At 38.9% G+C, this 24,792-nt stretch overlaps 1 protein-coding gene across 1 annotated transcript; it reads left to right on the forward strand.

Annotated features, from left to right (window-relative positions):
* Positions 1-1,438: 1,438 nt before the first annotated feature.
* Positions 1,439-24,792, forward strand: LOC134800283 (cytochrome P450 4C1-like). Its single transcript, XM_063772793.1, has 11 exons — positions 1,439-1,547; positions 8,393-8,550; positions 10,814-10,920; positions 11,817-11,907; positions 12,610-12,792; positions 13,449-13,524; positions 13,722-14,031; positions 19,729-19,797; positions 20,301-20,469; positions 23,644-23,823; positions 24,620-24,792. The coding sequence occupies exons 2-11, from the start codon at positions 8,394-8,396 to the stop codon at positions 24,781-24,783; spliced, it is 1,506 nt and encodes a 501-aa protein (XP_063628863.1). The 5' UTR covers positions 1,439-1,547; position 8,393; the 3' UTR covers positions 24,784-24,792.

The following is a 24,792-nucleotide window of genomic DNA, read 5'->3' on the forward strand; positions in this document are numbered from 1 at the left end:
ATTTTATTTCTTATGAACATCACTACAGCTCCATTTGTAATACGAATACATTATTTAGGTGGCAGTAGCCTTTAAAAAAAAATCTCACCCCCCTGGCATCCCTTCTCTCCCAATTCATAACCCAACTCTCCACGCAATCCCTACTCACCCCATTTTACGGTAAGTATGTATATGTAAATACAGAATTTGATGCACGCCCTTCCAGCGGTGATATTTGTTGTTTAAAGTTATATTATTTTGGTAAATTTATTTTAAACGGCATTGTTTATAATGTTAATATTCAATGTTTATGTTTAGGTATTTTAGTAATTTAGCTCGTGTCGTTTAATTTTGTAATTCACCTAACATGTAGTGAGACAATATGAATTATTAATGAGTTGGTAGGTAAGACGTAGTTTTATATTTTCTTTTTATCGGTAAGCTGAGAAGAACCACTTTTAGACCGGCAAAAGGGTAAACCGGCAACGGGCGTATAATGCACCTCCTAAACAGAATGAAAAAATTACCTAGGTACTAGAATCCTCATAAAAGATGACTCACGCTAGACCGGACCGGGGCCGGGCCGGAGCGTCCGGCCCTTCGTTTTCTATGGAAAGCACCACGTGACCACCGATCAGCCGTCATAGAAAATGACATGTCGGACGCCCCGGCCTGGGCACGGCCCGGTCTAGCGTAAGTCATGCTTAAGGCGCCCATCATGACTTCGGTCCTGAAGGTTCGGTTTCGGCCAAAGCTTACAACTTTCTACCTTCGCAAGGGTGGTTGCCAGACGAAAGACCACGGCGAGGGGAGTTAGCAAGCTGATATCTCTGAAGGCTTAGCGGGCCACTGACACTTTTTTCTACGATTTTAACATGTCTATAAAGTTTCGGTTTTGGCTTATAAAATGGCTTGAGTCGGTGTCTGTCGGTGACTGGGTGTTGTAATCTGATATTCTATGTTTATACCTACAATAACTAAGGGACTCGCCCCGGCTTCGCACGGGTTACCCTTAACAAAAAATGATACACCTAAACCTTCCTTAAGAATAAATAAATAGATGAAAACCGCAAGAAAATCCGTTCAGTAGTTTTTGAGTTTATCGCGAACATACAAACAGACATACGCGGCGGGGGACTTTGTTTTACAAGATGTATAAATTAATGATCCTCATCGCGTAACACAAAATCCGATCCGCCTTGTGTTGTACAGTCGCCATCAGATATATAGGAGCGGCCAAGGTGTTCACAATATCTGAACACGCGCTCTAACGCCCTGACAATAGAGGCGTGTTCCGATATTTGTGAGCACCTTGGCCGCTCCGATATATCTGATGGCGACTGTACACTAGGTACTTACATACTTAAACGAAAAGTAAAAAGGTGTCAATATGACTGGTGCAAAAGAATAATTAATTATTTGATCATAGTATCACGTATTTCAACCTTGTCTGTAGGTTTTGTAGGGAGTAAAGGGACAAGAAGCGAGCCGTGGTGACGCGAGCTTCCTTCGACTTATACTTGGAGTGCCTTCGAAAAGGTTACAGTGCGCGGACTGTGTCACTCGAGGTAAGTTGCTAACGAAACATTTAAAAATCTTGCGATTAATTGTGACTGGTGACTAAGAATAAAATTATAATAAATAAATAAATATTATAGGACGTTATTACACAAATTATAAATAAATTATAAACCATAATAGTTAGCATTATAATCGTATCGTTAAATCTATACAAGCCGCTTTTGTGGTTTAATTAACAGGAATTTAATTATCATTATTAAGGTGCTCCCACATTGGTGTTACAAAGTATACCTATAACGTTATATAACACGATAGCAATCACTAACATTTTATATGTTACTCACTAATCGTATCGTAGTGTAATTGTTATTTTTGTATCACCGTCTAAAATTAACTTACCAAAAAAAATCCAGACTATTTATGTTCGCTATGTAAATTACTATTTTAATAATTATCATAAAACTTGAAGATAAACAGCATAATTATGACTTTTTCTGATTATACCTTAAAGATTGAAAGGTTGAAGCCTAATGATAGTAATTTACGATGCTCCTGTCGGTGGACAGAGCGAGGTCTTTATTAGTAAAACGATTATCGGTTTCGGAGATGTTTAGTTTAGTTTAGTTTATTTATTTCATAATGATAAATTACAGTATAAATTATTCTTACGCTAATCTATATGAATTTACATTATGATCGTCAATAATTTAGCATGCAAACGTAATTATACAATGTCTACAATGATAATCAAATTACAAATTTATAATTTAAAATGAAATTTGAGAACTAAAAAAAACTCAATAAATAACAAAATACATGTCTAATATCTCATAATGATCGTCATACTAAAACGGCTGCTATTTAACTGATCACCAGATTTAGTAAAATTTAATACCAAAAAAATATATTTTAACACCCTAAAATAATGAATGATCACCAAAATTATAACACCATTTTAATGTGAAATGATTACCAATTTTATTACATTTTACTATCCTTTTAAAGGAAATGACACCAAACTAATCATTATTAACCCAAAAATTGTAAATGATTACCAAATTTCAAACCCCATTTTAATGTGAAATGATAACCAAATTTTTACATCTTGCTATCCTATTAAAGAAAATGACACAAAAATAATCATTGTAAACCCAAAAATACTAAATGACCATCAAAATTAGAACTCCATTTTAATGTAAAATTATAACCAAATTTTTAAATCTTGCTATCCTATTAAAGCAAATTACTCCAAAATAATAATTGTAAGCCCAAAAATAGTTTATGACCACCAAAATTGTAACCACATTTTATTAAAAATGTGCAAATATTTAATATAATACTATTAAATTAATTAATCCACTTCGTCACCTTTTTCTAGTAGCATTTTATTTCTGTAACAGTCGCAGTTCTAACCTAACCTAACCCACTTTTCTAGTAGCATTTCGTTTCTGTAAGGGTCGCAGTTCAAACCTAATCTAACCCACTTTTCTAGTAGCATTTCTTGTCTGCAAGGGTCGCAATTCAAACCTAACCTAACCCACTTTTCTAGTAGCATTTCGTTTCTGTATGGGTCGCAGTTCAAACCTAACCTAACCCACTTTTCTAGTAGCATTTCTTTCTGTAAGGGTCGCAGTTCAAACCTAACCTAACCCACTTTTCTAGTAGCATTCCTTTTCTGTAAGGGTCGCAGTTCAAACCTAACCTAACCTACTTTTCTAGTAGCATTTATTTTCTGTATGGGTCGAGTTCAAACCTAACCTAACCCACTTTTCTAGTAGCATTTCTTTTCTGTAAGGGTCGCAGTTCAAACCTAACCTAACCCACTTTTCCAGTAGCATTTCTTTTCTGTAAGGGTCGCAGTTCAAACCTAACCTAACCCATTTTTCTAGTAGCAGTTTGGTTCTGTAAGGGTCGCAGTTCAAACCTAACCTAACCTACTTTTCTAGTAGCATTTATTTTCTGTATGGGTCGTAGTTCAAACCTAACCTAACCCACTTTTCCAGTAGCATTCCTTTTCTGTAAGGGTCGCAGTTCAAACCTAACCTAACCTACTTTTCTAGTAGCATTAATTTCTGTATGTGTCGTAGTTCAAACCTAACCTAACCCACTTTTCCTGTAGCATTTCTTTTCTGTAAGGATCGCAGTTCAAACCTAACCTAACCCACTTTTCCAGTAGCATTACTTTTCTGTAAGGGTCGCAATTCAAACCTAACCTAACCCACTTTTCTGATAGCAGTTTGGTTCTGTAAGGGTTGCAGTTCAAACCTAACCTAACCCACTTTTCTAGTAGCATTTTGTTTCTGTATGGGTCGCAGTTGAAACCTAACCTAACCCACTTTTCTAGTAGCATTTCGGTTCAGTGAGGATCGCAGTTCTAACCTAACTCACTTTTATAGTAGCATTTCGTTTCTGTAAAGGTCGCAGTTCAAACCTAACCTACTTTTATAGTACCATTTCGTTTCTGTAAGGGTCGCAGTGCTAACCTAACCTAACCCACTTAACTGATAGCAATTTAACTTACTTTTCTAGTAGCATAACGAAATGCTACTAGAAAAGTAGGTTAGGTTAGGTAGGTATGCGGTGCGGGGCACGAGGGGTTGAGCGGGAGGGGCTAGTAATTTTGGCATCAGTTTACTTTATTTGGTAATATGTATAGATTTTTTGTTAATCATAGTGGTTTATTTAGGTGAAAATATCGCATTAATTTGATCTTCAAGATTTGGTGATCATTCATGATTTTTGGTGGTCATTCAATATATTTGGTATTTGAATACAATTTGAAGGGCAGTCGTAATTAAAACGGTGGTACTTTTGTATTTTTAGGTCTTATTTTTTTGGTGTTCAGTAATATTTTTTGGTAAGCATGTTTTTTTTATTTAGGGTACCAAAGTATTTTTTGGTGGTCATTATATTTGTAGCCTACTAAAACTAAGAGCGGTAATCATAGGTAATAAGTTCAGAACGAATGTCAATCAATTTTACATAAGCTAAGTATAATGTCAAATAGTTATTTCAATTTTAATTCCATGTATTCGTCCACTGAATATAATGGGTTATTCAATAAAAAGTCCTCAGTTGACGTTCAAATGCTTCGTCAGATATTGCAGTTCTTAATTCGGCGGGTAGACGTTCGTAATAAGTTGGGCCCATTACTCGCGGATTCTTACATGAAAGTGCCATGCGACGCATGCGATGTTGCCAATAATTGAACATCTATGTATAATAAAGGCAAGGTAGAAAAAAATATTTATTTACAAACAATATCTATTCAGTGGCATTACTAAAATAAATTAATAACTAGCTTAAATCTAAATTAGGCCCTTAAGGCATTTTACCAAGGATGCTGTCGGCATTTCCACACTGTATCGCAATGCTGATACGTTGTGCGGGGTAGCCGCCAGCTCTTCGGTCACCATTTACGTCAACCAGACTCTTCGCGATTTCTGCGAACAACTTATGCGCGTTAGGACCCCATGGACCTAGAGTTTCAACTCCAAATGGTACAAAATGTTACTCTCTACCGAGGCTCTTATATTTGTTAAGTTATAAGTTAAGGTAGATGTGTCAACAATGAGAGCAGGGTGTCATCTATAGGGCATTGAAACATTAACCTTAAGTAGGTATACCTAATGTTTGACTTTCTACGTCCGTAGCCCTAATATACATTTCATTCGATAGCGTTACGTGCCGTTCGCATTTGTGTTAAGTCGCATTTTGTATGAGATTTTGAGTTTCCAAATCGTCCCGCTTGGCGCGCTGTTCAAAATCCCATACAAAAATAGACATAAGTGAATCATACGCGAACGATCGTCAGTCGTCAGGGCGTCACGAATGAAATTTTTACTAGGGGTAGCAATGTACAAATTGCAGAACATTCCCAAAAAGCGGAAACGTTCTCGAGAATGTTCTTAGAACATTCCTGCAACATGGAAATTATTGTTCCGACATCTTGGATTTTTTCGAAAAAAATTTTTATTTCTCATACGAATCTAGAGGCCTCTATCTCCCGCCATGCCAAATCTCAGCGCGCTCGGCTCGGACCAACTTGAAAAAATTAAAAAAAAAGTCGGCTATATTTTTTTTAATGCAGTTTGATTTGTCTCGGGGCCCTCTATGACATTTGGTCGAGTACCCTCCACCTCTCACGCACCGTTTAAAAGTTGCCATACAAAATAAAAGTGGCGAGTTTTCCCGCAATTGTAGCATTTTTCCAAAATAAAATTTTTCATAGGTATCTAGGGGACCCCGAGATTCCGTGACCAAAATTTCAGCGCGCTAGGACAAACTTGAAAAAAATTAAAAAAATAGTCGGCCATAATATATTGAAAAACAAATGGCGGCGTCAAAAACTGCCACAGGGTCCCTCTATGACATTTGGTCGAGCACCCCCCCACCTAGGTCTGACCGTAAGGCCGGGCCGTCATACATTTTTCTGACCGGAAGCGGTAGACCACAAGTCGGAATTTCTGGGGGTAAGGACTACACCTAAACTATCGTGAATATTCATGGTATACGAGTAAACTACGATAAATAAATAAATTCTCGTTCTCGAGAACATTCTCAGAAGTTACCGAGAAATTCTCATGTGGAAAGTTTCGCAACTTTGGAAAGTTTTCGTGAGTGCATTGCTAACTAGGGGTTCTGTTGCTTGATTGCTCAGTGTTAGCAAACGTTCAAATGAATTACTTTATACATAGGCTTTCTTCAATGTTTAATTGTCTCTGACATGACCTTGCAAAAGTCTTCTGGTTAAAAACAACCAGACTTTTATAATAAGGTACTTACTTAATGAAAGAGAATGCAGTAAGGTGCATTGAGGTAACACCGAAAGCGGGTTATTTTGAAAATGGCAAATATCTATGAAACCTGAAAAAAATCATACATTTTAGCAACACTTAGAAACTTTCATTATAATAGAAATAGAAAATGTCCTATGTGATCAAGTTTTTATTTTATTTTTGCATTAACGCTTTATTTTGAACAACAAAAAATACTTAAACTACAATATAAAAAAAATATAAGTTATTACGCTACTGCTGCTTACCAAGGCATCTTGCTTACTGTTGCTACAGTAGTAATTGCTTCTAGTTTAGTATATATATTTGATTACACAAACGGGTCTACCGCGTGACCGCGATATAATTTCATTGTTTTTACCTTTAATTCCGACGTTTCACCTGAGTTGCACCAGCAGCTGCGGTCACGGAAGGACCCAACAAATGTCAACGGAAATATTAAAAAAACACCACTAAACTACCCGAAATTAGTTTATAAAATTGTTTATAAATACAGGGTGATTCAGGAGACGTGAGCAGGACTAACACAGCGCATTTCGTAAATTATAAGCAACTGTTTCGTACCAGTATTAGTGAAGATAACGTTAATTTTCTAGTCGTGTTGAAAAAAAAAGTTATTAATTTATTTACGACATGCATTGTCACCCTAAAATTAGAATACTAAACTACCGATATTCTGTGTCAAATTGAATGTCATCACTGTCATCACAGTCTGGTTACTTTTGTAAACTCGTATCTCACTCAAGTTTGACAGTTTACTTTCTTCGTAATCAAAATGCTGTCATTACGGTTAAAAAGGTTTTATGTTTATTAATTAGGTCTTTTAGGGTGACCATGATTGTGCAGAATTAAATTTGCTCTCACAAAAATGTTAAAAATAGGAAAAAGTGTGGTTGTTTCACCTAAATAAGACGGTGATCGATCAATTCTCAGTTACTGAGTGTGCAGGATTAGTCTTGCTCACGTCTCATGAATCATCCTGTATGTGTACAAGACGCGAGAGTTTAAAGTGTTATATGTTAGTTTAGTATATATTAGCCATTTTCAAAATTACCCCACTTTCGAAATCACCCCAATGCACCTTATAAACCTTTCACGTGGATTTTTTTACAACTGTGTCAGTTTTGCAAACGCCGAGACCGGATTTCTTACGAAACGTAGTATTGTAGTGGCCATGCGTACGGTCACGATCTTACGATAATAAGACCATTTTGTATGCAGCTATGAACCGACATTGTTTGGACGCTCTGCCCAAATGTTTCAAGTTGGACATTAAGGATATTTACGAGACGGAAATAGAACACACATTGTATTTTATTGTCACATTAACCTTCTGATCCCTGCGCGTAACTATTCTAAATTACATCAAATAGGTATATTCTTACAATCATGGATATTTTCTTACATACTCGTACCTACAGAAGACAAAAGACTAAGTAACTTAATTTAAGTAGAGGTGACATCAACTAAACAATATAATATAATTCTCCGTTTATTCCAAATACACCAAATTGTTATATTTTTAAAGTCGTAAATATGTTCATCACTATATACCTTATAAAACAAAGTCCCCCGCCGCGTCAGTCTGTTTGTGTATTTGTATGTTCGCGATAAACTCAAAAACTACTAAACGGATTTTCATGTGGTGTTCACCTATCAATAGAGAAATTCTTGAGGAACCCTTAATTTATTAACCCGTGCGAAGCCGGGGCGGGTCGCTAGTATACATATAGGGACTATAATATTTAGAGTATGTGCGCAAAGAGAACAGTCATAGAATGTATTGGTTCCCTTATATTCCACGACTCTTCTCTTTCCGCACAAACTCTACTGAATAATGAAAATTTACAAAAATAAAGTGAACGAAGTACTTTTTGTGGTAGGTATCGTTATACTTAGGTAACGTACCAACGATGCATCGCAATGACCACGATTTAATAAAACAAGTGACTGAACCAGAAAAACAAGGAAAAGAACAAACAAGTACCTATATCTTACCTCTAAAATCTAAATTACCTATATGTAAAAGAACGGCAACATAAAATAGATATAGTCTGTTCACTATCTTAATACTCCTAAACATTATTTTGTTCCAGGATGTACATATGGTTGGCATTGGCAGCGGTGGCACTGGCGTGGTGGGCGCGGTCGCGCGCGGGGCGCCGACGAATGTTAGCCCTGGCCAGTCAGCTACCCGGCCCGCCAGCGCTACCTATACTTGGCAATGCTTTGAGCTTCATGGTCCCGTCCGAAGGTACATAGACTGAAATCCTATTGTACAGAGGCCGATGTTCACTGGCAGTGACGCGCGGGGCGCCGGCGAATGATAGCCCTGGCCTGTCAGCTACCCGGCCCGCCCGCGCTACCCGTACTTGGCAATGCTTTGAGCTTCATGGTCCCGTCTGAAGGTACATAGACTGAAATCCTATTGTACAGAGGCCGATGTTCACTGGCAGTGACGCGCGGGGCGCCGGCGAATGATAGCCCTGGCCTGTCAGCTACCCGCCCGATTGTACAGGCCGATGTAGAACAGTTGTCTGAACGGTCGGGCGGTCTGAGTGGGGCGCCGGCGAATGTAATATGATGCATCGGTGGGACTTACATAGGTACAGTTATACAAAGTGATAGTGATGATGGGTGTTTCAAGATGTTTAAACGGTAGATCTGAGTAATATCGAATACCTCTTCTTTATTAGGCCACTTTCTTCGGTCCTGTACTAATCTCAACTTTTTTGCGTTTATGTATCTTCATGATCTCTTCGAAGAAGTATACTGGACATATTTGAATAAGTAATTATTATACGCGCAATCTAAACTCAATCACGCGTTCATAATCAAAGTATCACCTTATAATGTGACCAGGAAAAAGAACTAGTTTAACTATAATTTTCCCCGTAATTACAAATTCCTGATAGTCAAGTAAACTGCAATAAATTACCGTGGTGAGGAACAAAAGTAATTGAGCATGCTTACCATGCCTGGTTAAAGTGGCTAATAACCCCATGTACCAAGTCCTCTGCAAGAACAATCAGCTTTTAAAAGGATTCTCGTGTCATTATAATTTATAATTATAATTGTCACTGAGGAAAGGAATCCCCAATATGAATTCTTGAGGTCGTTCGTGTTGTTCCTGGTTCGTTGAAGTGAAAGTTGTGTTTTTAGGGTTCAGTACCCAAAGGGTAAAACGGGACCCTATTACTAAGACTCCGCTGTCCGTCCGTCCGTCCGTCCGTCCGTCCGTCCGTCCGTCTGTCACCAGGCTGTATCTCACGAACTGTGATAGCTAGACAGTTGAAATTTTCACAGATGATGTATTTCTGTTGCCGCTATAACAACAAATACTATAAAACCGGGCAAGTGCGAGTCGGACTCGCGCACGAAGGGTTCCGTACCTACCATAATGCAAAAAACAGCAAAAAAAAAAACGGTCACCCATCCAAGTACTGACCCCGCCCGACGTTGCTTAACTTCGGTCAAAAATCACGTTTGTTGTATGGGAGCTCCACTTAAATCTTTATTTTATTCTGTTTTTAGTATTTGTTGTTATAGCGGCAATAGAAATACATCATCTGTGAAAATTTCAACTGTCTAGCTATCACGGTTCGTGAGATACAGCCTGGTGACAGACGGACGGACGGACGGACGAACAGACGGACGGACGGACAGCGAAGTCTTAGTAATAGGGTCCCGTTTTACCCTTTGGGTACGGAACCCTAAAAAGTACGGAACCCTCGGTGGGCGAGTCCGACTCGCACTTGTCCGGTTTTTTTTTCTTTGAGAGGTACACTACCTACAGAAAAAAAAATGAAACCTTACTCACTCATTAAGAATACTTCAATACATAAATCGTACTCGTATGTATTGAAGTCAATCGAGTAAGTACTACCAGCTACTAAAGTACTTAAGCAGTTGGGTTACCTACACCAGATTCGAACGAGATGACATTTTGGTGTAACCCAGTTTGGATCCAGTCCCACAACCTATGTTTTTTTCTGACGCGACATACGCCTAATAAGAGATTTATATATTTGAAATAAATTAAAAAAAATATGTTCTATCACCATATTCCAAAATATATAATTTTCAGCTCCAAATTAATTGAATGAATTTGATAATGTAGGTACCTAGTTGATCATATTAACTTTACGACCGGTATGGCCTGGTTCGAATCCCTGTAAGGTCATTTATTTGTAATGATGATGAACACAAATATTTCTTCCTGATTCATGGGTGTTTTGTATGTATTTAAATATGTATATCGTCGCCCAGCACCCATGTACAAGCTTTGCTTAGATTGGGGCTAGGCTACGTTGATTTGTGTAAGATGTCCCCTATTTCTTTTTATAAAGTGAGGTCTCTTGCTTAATTAAGGTTTGCAATCCGGATCCGAAATGTATGAAATTATCCGGATCCGCGGATCTTTCCATACATTTCGGATCCGTCGTGCAAACCCTACTCTTGCTATAAAGATGTCCAGAGTTGGACGCCTGCCAATGTTCGACATTACCGTCTTTCAGAACTGAACAACGTGATGGGGGACCTAATGCAGGAATACGGCGATGTGTGGCGATTCTGGCTTGGCCCCGACCTCAACGTGGTCGTCAGCGATCCTGACGACGTCAAGGTAATCATATCTTATCTTTTTTAGTTAGTTTTAGTTTTTTTTTTAGTTTCTTTATGGGTAAAATATTTTATTAGTCATACACTTTTAATAAGCTAGTTAAATACGATTCTACAAAAATTACATACTTAGGTCACTTACGATTCCTTAATTTGATAATCATGCATTAACTGTTTTTAAAATAAAATGTCAAATATATTTTTTTCACAAAATCATCATCAGAATAACATGGTTGTTCTAGATGTAGACATTTAAGTTTTTAACAAATATTGTGTCGCTTTCTAAGATATCGTTGGGAATTTTGTTACTTTATTCTGGGCCCAATAACTCTGAGAGACTTTTGGACCTTGACGAGTCGTTGAGTATGAGCCGCCAGTATTGACGACCGGTTTGGCCTAGTGGGTAGTAACCCTGCCTATGAAGCCGATGGTCCCGGGTTCGAGTCCTGGTAAGGGCATTTATTTGTATGATGATACAGATATTTGTTCCTGAGTCATGGTTGTTTTCTATGTATTTAAGTATTTATATATTATATATATCGTTGTCTGAGTACCCACAATACAAGCTTTCTTAAGCTTACCGTGGGGCTTAGTCAATTTGTGTAAAAATGTCCTTAATATTTATTTATTTATTTATTTATTTATTTATTGGAATATGAACAACCTAAAGGATGACTCACGCTAGGCCGGGCCGAGCCCGGGCCGGAGCATCCGACATGTCATTTTTATGACGGCAGATCCACGTGTGATGCTTTCCATACAAAACGAAGCGACGGAAGCTCCAGCCCGGCCCCGGCCCGGTCTAGCGTGAGTCATCCTTAAAGCTGTTTGCGCCGGTCCTTTTAAGGCACCTCGACCCATTAGGATTCTTTGTAATTATTTTAAATAATTATATTTCAGAGTCTACTCACGAACTCGAAAACTAGCACCAAAGGACCGCAGTATAAGTACATGGCCGACTTTTTAGGAGAAGGCATTCTAAGTGGGTCAGGTATGTTGTTCTAAAAAAAAGGGGGCCCACAGATTACCAGTTCGCCGGACGATATCAGCCTGTCAGTTAATGAATAGAACCAGGCGTTACTTTGCGGAAATCCATATTATTATTAATTAAAACCAAAATATTACTTTGCTAATCCGCGAAAAGATAACGTGCTAGTCAATCAGTGCTAATCCGTTATATATACTTAGTACTTGCGTATTTATTTTTGCGGTGGGAGGGTGGGAACATTAATTGCATGTAAAAAATACGCAAGTAAGTATAACGGGTTAGCACTGATTGACTAGCACGTTATCTTTTCGCGGATTAGCAAATTAATATATTGGTTTTAATTTTTAGCCTTTCAGTTGTTCGGAGCTGTCAAATTTTTTAACTGACAGGCCGATATTATCCGGCGGACTGGTAATCAGTGGGCCCCTTTAGATCTCATTTCACTCGGTCGATAATTTAGATTAAGAAAATTTTTATTATGTAATTACTTACGATTTGATTTAAAGAAGATCTTCTGATCTTTGATTTAAAGAGAAAATCAAATAGAAAGATGATTATCGTTACTCACTTATAGTCGACTCAAATATATAATAGCTACCTACTAAACAGTCTGTAAAAATGTGAATTCTCCTCAATAACTTTGAAATCTTTGAATCTCAAAAGCTCAAACCTTACATGTTCTGATTCTTAAACAAAAAAATACAGGACCAACTTGGCGAACACGCAGGAAACTAGCGTTGCCCAACTACGGTCGGAGGGCGGTGGAGAGCTACGAAGAGGTGTTTAACAGGGAGGCTGATCAGATGCTGGCGAGGCTGAGGGGCCGAGACGGCGAGGCCTTTGACATTTACGACGACGTCGTCATGGGCACCACTTACACCGTCTGCCGTAAATAAGACTTTTGTATTGTTCTAATACTTGTGACCGTCTACTTCCTGTTGTAGACCTCGCATTCTCGCGAATTCCCTTGACTTAGCCATTTTGAAAAAAAAAAACAAATATTAATGGAAGAAAAAAAACATTTAATTAATCATTAGCGAACCTGCACACAAAATTTCACGAGTTCTGTTGAGAAATGCAATCTGTAGAGAAGATCAGCCTTACATGCGTAAGCATTTTTGCCCAAACTGCCTTGCCCGTTCTTAATATATTTAATATAAACTGCCTTGCCTATTTAACCTGGATTTCCGATAGAAACCAAAAAGGTATACCGGTAGGAAAAACAACGCAACTCGGGTATTGGACTGACATAACGAAAACCTTCTCCTTGCGTCGTAATCCTCAGTATTGAGGGTCGTGACCTCCTTTTTGAATCACTTGGCGGTTCTATCCTTGGCGGTGTGGAGAGCCATGTGAACTGTGGAGTCAAGAGCGGTGCGAATCTGGTCGGACCAACGTATTGGACTGCGTCCACGTTCAGGCCTCATATTTTGAACCCAACGAAAAAACAGTCGGCTATATAAAAACTTGTATGGAAAAACATACCTACCAATAAATCCAAAATTCTGTACCACTTTTCTCATGTGTTTATGTTCTTATTTTAGAGGCATTGATGGGATTGACTAGACAACAAACACTGAACCTGCCAAATATGCATTCGATCATCCACGAATCACACGAGTAAGTAAAGGATGACTCACGCTAGACCGGGCCCGGCCCGGACCGAGGCTTCCGATATGTCATTTTCTATGACGGCTGATCACCGGAAGCTCCGGTCCGGTATAGCGTGAGTCATACTTAAATCCGCTTTGTACCTAATACTCATTTGACCTGCCGAGGTGAAAAAGATAGATATCCATATTGAAATTCTGTTGCAGTTTATACCTACTCGTTTTCATGAGGATGACAAAATGGTATCTTCAAATAGAGCCATTGTACAGAATAACAAAATATTATCAAAAGCAAATAAAGTTTATAAAGAAGATGCAAGAGATGGTAGACGTCATTGTGCAGCACAGACTTAAAGTCCTGGAAGCCATGGATGATGAAAGGAAAATGGAGATACTTAAATTAGAAGGTGACAATGCACACAACACTGAACTAAGTGTCGTGGATAGACTTGTGTTGTCTAATCAAATATCAAGCTATGACGAACTGTTGAGGGAAATATTCACACTATTTACTTCGGTACGTACCTTTAAGAACTTTATGGTAGTACTATTAAATGAGAAATAAGTTATTTAAAAAAGTAACGGAAATTGAAGATTATTGTAATCATGTTAATTAAAAAAGTACTTAATGCGAGTTAGTAATTATATGATTCCTTCACTGTCTTATAAGCTTGCCAAAGAAAATCAACATTATTTTCAAAAAACCTATTCTTATGATTCGGTTAAGTTGTGTTCTAATGTATGGGGAAGACAAACAAATTATAGCCAGCCTTTTATGAATGTAGTATGATACCTTTAGGTATGGTGCTTTACCCACGCTAGCGTCCCCTTCCCTCCCCCTGCCGCAACCCCCCCTTTTTGCATGAAATATGTCCCGGTTGACGGTTTTTATTAATTTTTGAGAAAAGTATTAGAATTAGGAATAAAGTGTCAAGGTAAGAAATAATCCTTAATAAATTCTAAACAAAAAAGGTTATACGCAACTTTTTGGTAAGACTCACCATATTCATGTATTAACTTGTTGAAGTCCAATATAACATAGTACGTGATAGTACTGAAAGAAATCTTATACGGAGAATAAGCTTGCAAGGTTATTCTCCGTGTAGGATTTCTTTCAGTACTATTACGTACTATGTTATATTGAACTCACAGAACACCGCCTCTAGAAACCTAATATTGGCCATTTTGTTCCCGACGCAAATCACCAAACTGTGAGGTGCGGGAGGGGTGCTCACGGCGTTGCGATTGGTCGTTTTAAACATGGCGCGCTGACACGTGTAAATGTAGGGATGGGACATGTTCATTACAGGTAGTGGGTACTGCTACCAGTGACATCGAAATTTATTGTGGTAAAATTGTTACCAATTTAGTATACTTAGAGTAAACTTACTTAATCATTATACTTATTGATTAATTTAATATTTCATTAAGTAATTTAACAATGTACCTGAAATTTTTACTTAACATATTAGGGCATTTCTGTTTAAAGTACCCAGGACTTGAATTTTAAAGTTTAGAATTTTTATATTATTTCCACTCAGGATCGCAATCTCTTTCGATACGAGAAAAAAGTGTCGCCAAAATCTCATACAACTATTTTCTTTTGTCCGTTTTATTAAGGTCATAGAAGGTTGTATTGAAAACATATTCAAATGGACCAATAACATATGCCTATTACAAATCTGAGACTAACTTGAACGACGGAGTACATGACGCTGAAGTTTTAGACCGCCGTTATAACATCTTTCGTAGAGATCGCTGCTCAACCACTGTTCGTAAGAGCGAGGGCGGTGGAGTAGCGATTGCAGTTAAGAAACATTTGAACGCAGTTCGCCTGCCTTCTTGGGAGAGCGAGATAGAAGATGTATGGGTCCGTGTTCAAGTTAATGACTCAGTCATCATAATTATATGTCTATGCTACTTGCCACCAGATCTCGAATTCGCTAAATTAAAATCTTTTTACTCGAATTGTCAGAGAAGAATGTTGCAACCAAATAAAAAGATCGAATTTATTTGTATCGGTGATTTTAATGCTCCTAATATCAACTGGACTAAGTCTGTTAACTCTTCGCTTATGCAACCATCCTTGCCTCAAGATGTAAAATCCCAACTACTCCTAGAAACCATATCTTTATGCAACCTAAATCAGCACAATAATATCCCTAACAATAATAATCGATTTTTAGACCTTGTCCTATCGAGTATGAACGGTGTCAGCGTTTACGGCGCAGCTCCTCTAAGCCGGACTGATGCACATCATCCGCCATTAATAATAGACCTTGATGTTGTCATCTTGCCACCAAAATGTATCAATTCCTTTAACCAACAGAAACCAAACTTTAATAAATGTAACTACGAAAAAGTTCGCCAGGAGCTACGATCGGTCGACTGGGAGAAACTCTTATCTGATTCTGACATAAACACAGCTGTACATAGTTTCCACAGTAAACTGGACGAAATTATCAAAAATAACACGCCCTCAAAAAGAGTAAAAGCTGATACCTATCCGTGTTGGTTTAGTCGTGGTCTAATAAAGGCCTTGAAAGAGAAGTCGAAGTACCACAGACGCTATAAAACATATGGTAATCCTCGAGACTACGACACGTTCGATTTATTACGGGCTAGGTGCAAAAAATTGATAGATAAATGTTATACTGTATACGTAAACTCAGTACAAGACTCCATTAAATATAATATTAAACACTTCTGGAGATACGTAAACGATAAAAAGGGTTCTAACTCGATACCAGTTACGATGAAATATAACAATCTCGTATCGTCAAATACAAATGAAGTCTGTGAAATGTTCTCTAGTTACTTTGGCTCCGTCTTTGAGAAACCAGCTGACGTATGCACGTATGCTACTCGTATTTCCAATGCAGTCTATCCGCATATTACTCTTTGCGATACTCGCGTCAGTGTGGACGAGGTAAAGGCTAAAATAAAACGTCTTGACAGTGACAAGGGGGCTGGACCTGACGGCATTCCTGCGTCATTCATAAAAAAATGTGTCGACGAACTCAGCCCACCTCTTTCCATTATCTTCAATAAATCAATATCAAACGGTAATTTTCCAGATGCGTGGAAAACTGCATTTATTATCCCAATCCACAAATCAGGCGATAAAGATCAATGCAAAAATTACAGGCCTATAAGTATCCTATCTGCTTTTTCAAAATTGCTAGAATCCGTAGTGTACAGTTGTTTTTACTCACACTTAAAAGCCTTTATTTCTCCTAGCCAGCACGGCTTTGTACAAAACAGATCTACTATTACCAATTTATTGGTTTACAAGAACTATCTCTGCAGCGCTTTTGCTAAAAGATTACAGACTGATTCTATATACACAGATTTCTCAAAAGCATTCGACAAGGTTGATCATTCTATTCTCATCAGAAAACTAGAGGGGTATGGGGTTCACGGCAATCTGCTGAGATGGATTAAGTCTTACTTAGAGAACAGAAGCCAACTTGTTAATATCAAAGGTCATCTCTCTGCGCCCGTTACCATCACGTCTGGCGTACCACAAGGATCGCACTTGGGCCCGCTTTTATTTGTTGTCTATATAAATGACCTTGTCGCTGAGTTGACCTGTCCTTGCCTTTTATATGCGGATGACCTCAAGATTTTTACTACTATTAAGAATACTGAAGACTGCACAATGCTTCAACAGAATCTCAAGACTATATCTGAATGGTGCAACAGAAATAGGATGTACTTAAATACGGACAAGTGCTTCACGATCTCATTCACAAACTCCAAAAATAAAATCACTTTTGACTATACACTAAACAACGTCTCAATTAATCGCAAGCAAGTCATCCGCGACCTAGGAGTGTACTTCGACGAAAAATTAAATTTCCATTATCATTACGACCACTTGATCGGCAATTGCAATAAGCTTTTAGGTTTTATCACTAGAGCCTCCCGGGACTTTAAAAACAATCAAACAATTAAAATCCTTTACTTCTCTTTAATAAGAAGCATTCTGGAATACGGATCTATAATCTGGTCACCTTACTACAAAATTCACGTTGATCGCATGGAAAGGGTGCAAAAGCGTTTCCTTAATATCCTTTGCTATAGATCTCAGCTTGGTCGCACATACAGATCGTATTCCAGTAGGCTTAAACATTTCAACTTGCCATATCTGTCGACGCGGAGACAATACAGCGAGTTATTGTTTCTATATAAAATCATTCACTCATACATTGACTGTCCTTCCCTCCTTTCACAACTTAACCTAATTACACGCATAAACACACGAAACCCCTCACACAGAATTTTCCAGCTACAAATTTTCAAAAACAACACATCTTATTATAATCCGGTTACCAGAATGTGTCGATTGTACAACGACACAGTTGCTGAACATCCTTCTCTCGACATCTTTAATAATAATCTACCTAAATTCAAAATTAGCATTAAAAAAGCACTTTGTTAGATATTGTAATTCTCTGTTATTCTATTGTAATTTTCATAATAATATTAATAATGTCTCTCCTCACTTGTACTAACACGATGTAATATTGACATGATTTATGCTTATAACTGTTTGTAATTTTGATACCATAAGTTTGACATATTTGAATGATTATTTGATATTTAGACACAAATTTATCGCATGTAAATTTTGTTCTTAATGTGCACACATATTTAGGGTTAGAGTCCAGTTCAGAACGCTGTACGCCTCTAATATGCATGTAAACGCAATGACTGTAACCTGTTTTGTGAGCCTAAATAAATTAAAAAAAAAAAAAAAAAAAATCAACTCCGAGTTCTCTCGCACTTCTTTGAAGTTCATCATCAGGTCCATCTCGTGACATGAGACCTAACTGCTCACCTAGAGGATTCTAAAAAACCCATACAACACATGTCTATCACAAACCAACACCGAGTTCCCTCGCACTTCTTTGAAGTTCATCATCAGGTCCGTCTCGTGACATGAGACCTAACTGCTCACCTAGAGGATTCTAAATAACCCATACAACATATTTCTATCACAAACCAACACCGAGTTCCCTCGCACTTCTTTGAAGTTCATCATCAGGTCCATCTCGTGACATGAGACCTAACTGCTCACCTAGAGGATTCTAAAAAACCCATACAACATATGTCTATCACAAACCAACACCGAGTTCCCTCGAACTTCTTTGAAGTTCATCATCAGGTCCATCTCGTGACATGAGACCTAACTGCTCACCTAGAGGATTCTAAATAACCCATACAACATATTTCTATCACAAACCAACACCGAGTTCCCTCGCACTTCTTTGAAGTTCATCATCAGGTCCATCTCGTGACATGCGGCCTAACTGCTCCGTTGGCCTAGAGGATTCTAAAAAAACTTACACAACATGTTACCTATATATTATGTCTAAAATGGTACAATACGGTATGACGAAGCACGAAGTTTCCGCAACTGAAAAACCATCATCGTCACATCACTAGTCGAAAGGGAAAGGGATAGCGCATTGCATTTTCAAGTTGACGAAAAGGGACGGACATACTTCGCCTCTGCTTACTGACCAGTATAAAATGAACCCCGCGGACAAGAAACATTATTCAATGAAATAATGAATTTCGCTTTCCTGTGGGATGTTATTCCATCTGTTTTGTAAGTAGAAGTCTTAGATGACTTGCCACACCATTTTACGCTGCAATATCCCATGATTTCCCAATGAATTCAATAGTTTACGATTTATTTTCTTAGACTCGTGCACACTGCTAGCAGGTCGTAAGCTTGGGCGCAACTGATCGGAGCGGCGCGCGAACAATCTTATATTTGACCTATACACCATACGGGCGGTGACCGCGAGTCGTCCTATAAGCTCGGTCTATAGGGGTTGGTCTGTGATTGAACTTCAACAAGTTTTTCAACGGTTAAATTTTGTCGAAGTTCGTCTAGCCATAACATGAATATGGTGCGTCATATCAAAAAAATGAATATAACCTTTTTTGTCAAGAATTTAATAGGGATTATTTCTTTTATTAATACTTTTTTCCTATATTGTATACTTTCCCCAAAAAATTAAAAAAACTGTGAACCGGGACATATTTCATGCAAAAAGGTGGGGTTGCGGCAGGGGGAGGGAAGGGGACGCTAGCGGACGTAAAGCACCATACCCAAAGGTATCATACTACATTCATAAAAGGCTGGCTATAATTAGTTTTTCAAAAAACACAATTTGACCGAATCATTAATTTATTACAGAGTCAAGAGGCAACGGCAAAGATGGCATCTTTCTTATTGCTGATGATGGCGTATCATCCTGATCACCAGGTAAAAATCAAAAACACAATACATAAAATGTTAATAAAGTAATAGTTAAATATAATACCTGTAGGCCTAAGATGGCTCTTTATCATTTGTCACCATGCCTGTCACGTTCTAACAAATATAGTGCGAAAGTGACGCATGGCATGACAAGTGATAAAAATGCGGCCATGATACCGCTGCTCTGGTAGGGCTAAGGTGGTCGGCTCTTTATCATTTGTCACCATGCCTGTTACGTTCTAATAAGTATGAAGGTGCGAAAGTGACGCATGACATGACAAATGATAAAAATGCGACCGTGCATGTCTATTTAAGCGAGATGAATGTTTATACTCAAGCGTTCGCGTAGAGGTCAATTCAACCACTGAACGTGCGGCATCATCTAAATTAGCTGTCAGATCCGTTCCACTGTGAATTTTTCAATTGTAAGTATATTTGTATAGGTTTATATACTTACCCTACAGCAATTTTAATTAATGTAACTCATAGTCATTTGTTATTTTAAACAGGAAAAAGTGTACGCCGAAATTAAAAGCGTGTTTGGCGACAGCGACAGACACGTCACTGATGACGACATCAAGCAGATGCCGTACCTAGACATGGCGTTCAAGGAGGTTCTGCGGCTCTTCCCTATCGGTGTGATGCTGCAGAGGACCATATCTGACGATATCCAGATAAGTACGTAACTAGACTCGGGCCAAGATAACTATAACAAAAACAAAAACCGGGCAAGTGCGAGTCGGACTCGCGCACGAAGGGTTCCGTACCATAATGCAAAAAAAAAAAACAAAAAAAAGCAAAAAAAAAACGGTCACCCATCCAAATACTGACTACTCCCGACGTTGCTTAACTTTGGTCAAAAATCACGTTTGTTGTATGGGAGCCCCATTTAAATCTTTATTTTATTCTGTTTTTAGTATTTGTTGTTATAGCGGCAACAGAAATACATCATCTGTGAAAATTTCAACTGTCTAGCTATCACGGTTCGTGAGATACAGCCTGGTGACAGACGGACGGACGGACGGACGGACGGACGGACGGACGGACAGCGAAGTCTTAGTAATAGGGTCCCGTTTTACCCTATGGGTACGGAACCCTAAAAAGCGTGTTTGGCGACAGCGACAAAGGCGTCACTGTTGACGACATCAAGCAGACAGAGTGATGCTGCAGAGGACCATATCTGACGATATTCAAATAAGTACGTATCTAGACTGGGACCAAACTAACTCTAACAGAAAGAAAAAGCGTGTTTGGGACAGCGACAGAGACGTCACTGATGAAGACATCAAGCAGATGCCGTACCTAGACATGGCGTTCAAGGAGGTTCTGCGGCTCTTCCCTATCGGAGTGATGCTGCAGAGGACCATATCTGACGATATTCAGATAAGTACGTAACTAGACTCGGGCCAAGATAACTCTAACAAAAACAAAAAGCGTATTTAGCGACACCGACAGCGACAGAGACGTCACTGATGACGACATCAAGCAGATGCCGTACCTAGACATGGCGTTCAAGGAGGTGCTGCGGCTCTTCCCTATCGGTGTGATGCTGCAGAGGACCATATCTGACGATATTCAGATAAGTACGTAACTAGACTCGGGCCAAGATAACTATAACAAAAACAAAAACCGGGCAAGTGCGAGTCGGACTCGCGCACGAAGGGTTCCGTACCATAATGCAAAAAAAAAAAAACAAAAAAAAGCAAAAAAAAAACGGTCACCCATCCAAATACTGACTACTCCCGACGTTGCTTAACTTTGGTCAAAAATCACGTTTGTTGTATGGGAGCCCCATTTAAATCTTTATTTTATTCTGTTTTTAGTATTTGTTGTTATAGCGGCAACAGAAATACATCATCTGTGAAAATTTCAACTGTCTAGCTATCACGGTTCGTGAGATACAGCCTGGTGACAGACGGACGGACGGACGGACGGACGGACGGACGGACGGACAGCGAAGTCTTAGTAATAGGGTCCCGTTTTACCCTATGGGTACGGAACCCTAAAAAGCGTGTTTGGCGACAGCGACAAAGGCGTCACTGTTGACGACATCAAGCAGACAGAGTGATGCTGCAGAGGACCATATCTGACGATATTCAAATAAGTACGTATCTAGACTGGGACCAAACTAACTCTAACAGAAAGAAAAAGCGTGTTTGGGACAGCGACAGAGACGTCACTGATGACGACATCAAGCAGATGTCGTACTTAGACATGGCGTTCAAGGAGGTCCTGCGGCTCTTCCCTATCGGAGTGATGCTGCAGAGGACCATATCTGACGATATTCACATAAGTACGTATCAAGACTCGGGCCAAGATAACTATAACAAAAACAAAAAGCGTGTTTAGCGACAGCGACAAAGGCGTCACTGTTGACGACATCAAGCAGATGCCGTACCTAGATCTTGCGGCTATTCCCTATGAGATTGATGCTGCAGAGGACCATATCTGACGATATTCAAGTAAGTACGTATCTAGACTGGGACCAAACTAACTCTAACAGAAAGAAAAAGCGTGTTTAGGACAGCGACAGAGACGTCACTGATGAAGACATCAAGCAGATGCCGTACATAGACATGGCGTTCAAGGAGGTTCTGCGGCTCTTCCCTATCGGTGTGATGCTGCAGAGGACCATATCTGACGATATCCAGATAAGTACGTAACTAGACTCGGGCCAAGATAACTATAACAAAAACAAAAAGCGTGTTTAGGACAGCGACAGAGACGTCACTGATGACGACATCAAGATGTCGTACCTATCTAGACATGGTGTTCAAGGAGGTCCTGCGGCTCTTCCCTATCGGAGTGATGCTGCAGAGGACCATATCTGACGATATTCAAGTAAGTACGTATCTAGACTGGGACCAAACTAACTCTAACAGAAATAAAAAGCGTGTTTAGGACAGCGACAGAGACGTCACTGATGACGACATCAAGATGTCGTACCTATCTAGACATGGTGTTCAAGGAGGTCATGCGGCTCTTCCCTATCGGAGTGATGCTGCAAAGGACCATACTCAAATAAGTACGTATCTAGACTCGGACCTAACCTAACCAATTTCACAATTTTTTCTGTCAAAATCGGTGCAGAATTAGCTAAGACGGACTCTATTTTGGGTATTTCGACATACGCCGCGATTCGGGAAATGAATTAGAGATTCACTAGATATCAAATAGTAAAGATATGTGACGTTCCACGGAAAAAGGTACCTTATGGCGGCCACAATAATATTGGAGCGGCGTTATTAATAGCGTAAGCGCCAACTGCCATAAGGTACCTTTTGCCGTGGAACGTCACATATCTTTACTATTTCATATCTAGTGAATCTCTAATTCATTTCTCGAATCGCGCCGATACTCGTTCGTCTTCTTAGTTTTTCTACTTGTAAACTAAACTGTATTGCATCTCACAAATGCTATAGTTATTCAGGTTCAAAATAGGCATAATTATTTATGAACGAGAATTTGGCGAGATGAACATATGTATTATACTTTTTTGGACATATACCTAATGTTGGAGATCCCACATTGAGACAGACAATTTTTTCCCGACATCCTAGTTGGTGCCATAATAAGTTGCTCAGTTTAGCCTATAATTATAACCATTTCGCGTAATATATGGTTAGGGGTTAAAAAATAACCTTTATTTAATTTCATAATAATGAAATGTTAACCTTTTGAAAGTGTGTCAAGTAATTTGTGTGTGTCAAGTAATTTGGGTAACGTTGCATTTGTATCCATTTAGATTAAAATCAGTGTCTTAACACTTGTTTTTAACTCGGATAGTGCATGTAGGTGTGCTTTGATGCAAATTGTAAAATGTTGATTTCTATAAAGCCTACCCTGTTTTAGGTAACGCAACATTGCCGGCGGGCTGCTCGCTCGTCATCCCAATCTTCCACATGCACCGGGACAAGCGGTACTGGACCAACCCGGACAGCTTTGACCCGGAGAGGTTTAGACCCGAACAAGCGAAACTGCGGCACGGTAGCTGCTATATACCGTTCAGCTTGGGACCGATGGATTGTATGGGTAAGCAATTTAGTATTTTATTTTTAAGCAACATACGAAAACAGTTCGTTTAAAGGGGCCCACTGATTAACAGTCCGCCGGACGGTATCGGCCTGTCAGTTAGAACAAAATTTTGACAGTTCCGAACAACTGACAGGCCGATACCGTCCGGCGGACTGTTAATCATTGGGCCCCTTAAGTATATATAAAATTCGATGAATCTGAAGACTAGTTCAAACTTACATCTTAATATCAAAATGATGTCATTTTTGTTATCATTCGCGCGTGCATTTCTAAGATCAAAATATAAGTTCGTATTGGTACCTACCAGTTTTCGGAATACCAACTGTGGTTCACTATTTTTTAACTTAGTTTTGCCTAGAAAATATTATGATTATGATAAGGCATGTTACACTTACGGCCCGATTCTAACTTTAAGATAGGTACTTACGTCAATTAATAGATCTAGAAACGATATGGATTAGATAATATGTCAGTGTCATATGTGACGTTTCTTCAAACAAATTAATTAAAACGTTACTTTTGACACTGACACATCTAATTCATATCGTTTCTAGATCTATTAATTGACGTATCTCAAAGTTCGAATCGGGCAGTGGTTGTGTCAATATTTAAGTAAATAAATACCTAGTTCTATGGGGTCCATGGAAAATTCAGAAGTGACCATGCAAGAAACGCATTTCTTGGAAGAATATCAATTACTTGTTTATGAACATTCCTGTATTTCAAACCCTTATGCCAGAATTCGCTGTCTGAGTACTTTTGTGCAGAGATCATATCAATGAAATATTTGCAGGTCGATACTTCGGCACCAAACTAGTGAAGACTATGTGCGTGAAGGTGTTGCGTGAGTTCCGTCTGACGTCTCCGGAGTCATACGAGGACATGCGCCTCGTGCTGGCCGTGTCCGTCGCCTCCATCAACGGGTACCCCGTCCAGCTGCATCATCGGAAATGTTAACATGTTCCT

Source organism: Cydia splendana, chromosome 19 (genome assembly GCF_910591565.1).
Source record: "Cydia splendana chromosome 19, ilCydSple1.2, whole genome shotgun sequence".
Lineage (NCBI taxonomy): Eukaryota > Metazoa > Arthropoda > Insecta > Lepidoptera > Tortricidae > Cydia > Cydia splendana.

Coding starts and splice junctions, on each gene's coding strand:
- LOC134800283 (XM_063772793.1), top strand. CDS start 8,394: ATGTACATATGGTTGGCATTGGCAGCGGTGGCACTGGCGTGGTGGGCG. Junction 8,551..10,813: donor CTTCATGGTCCCGTCCGAAG/GTACATAGACTG, acceptor ACCGTCTTTCAG/AACTGAACAACGTGATGGGG. Junction 19,798..20,300: donor CGTATCATCCTGATCACCAG/GTAAAAATCAAA, acceptor TATTTTAAACAG/GAAAAAGTGTACGCCGAAAT.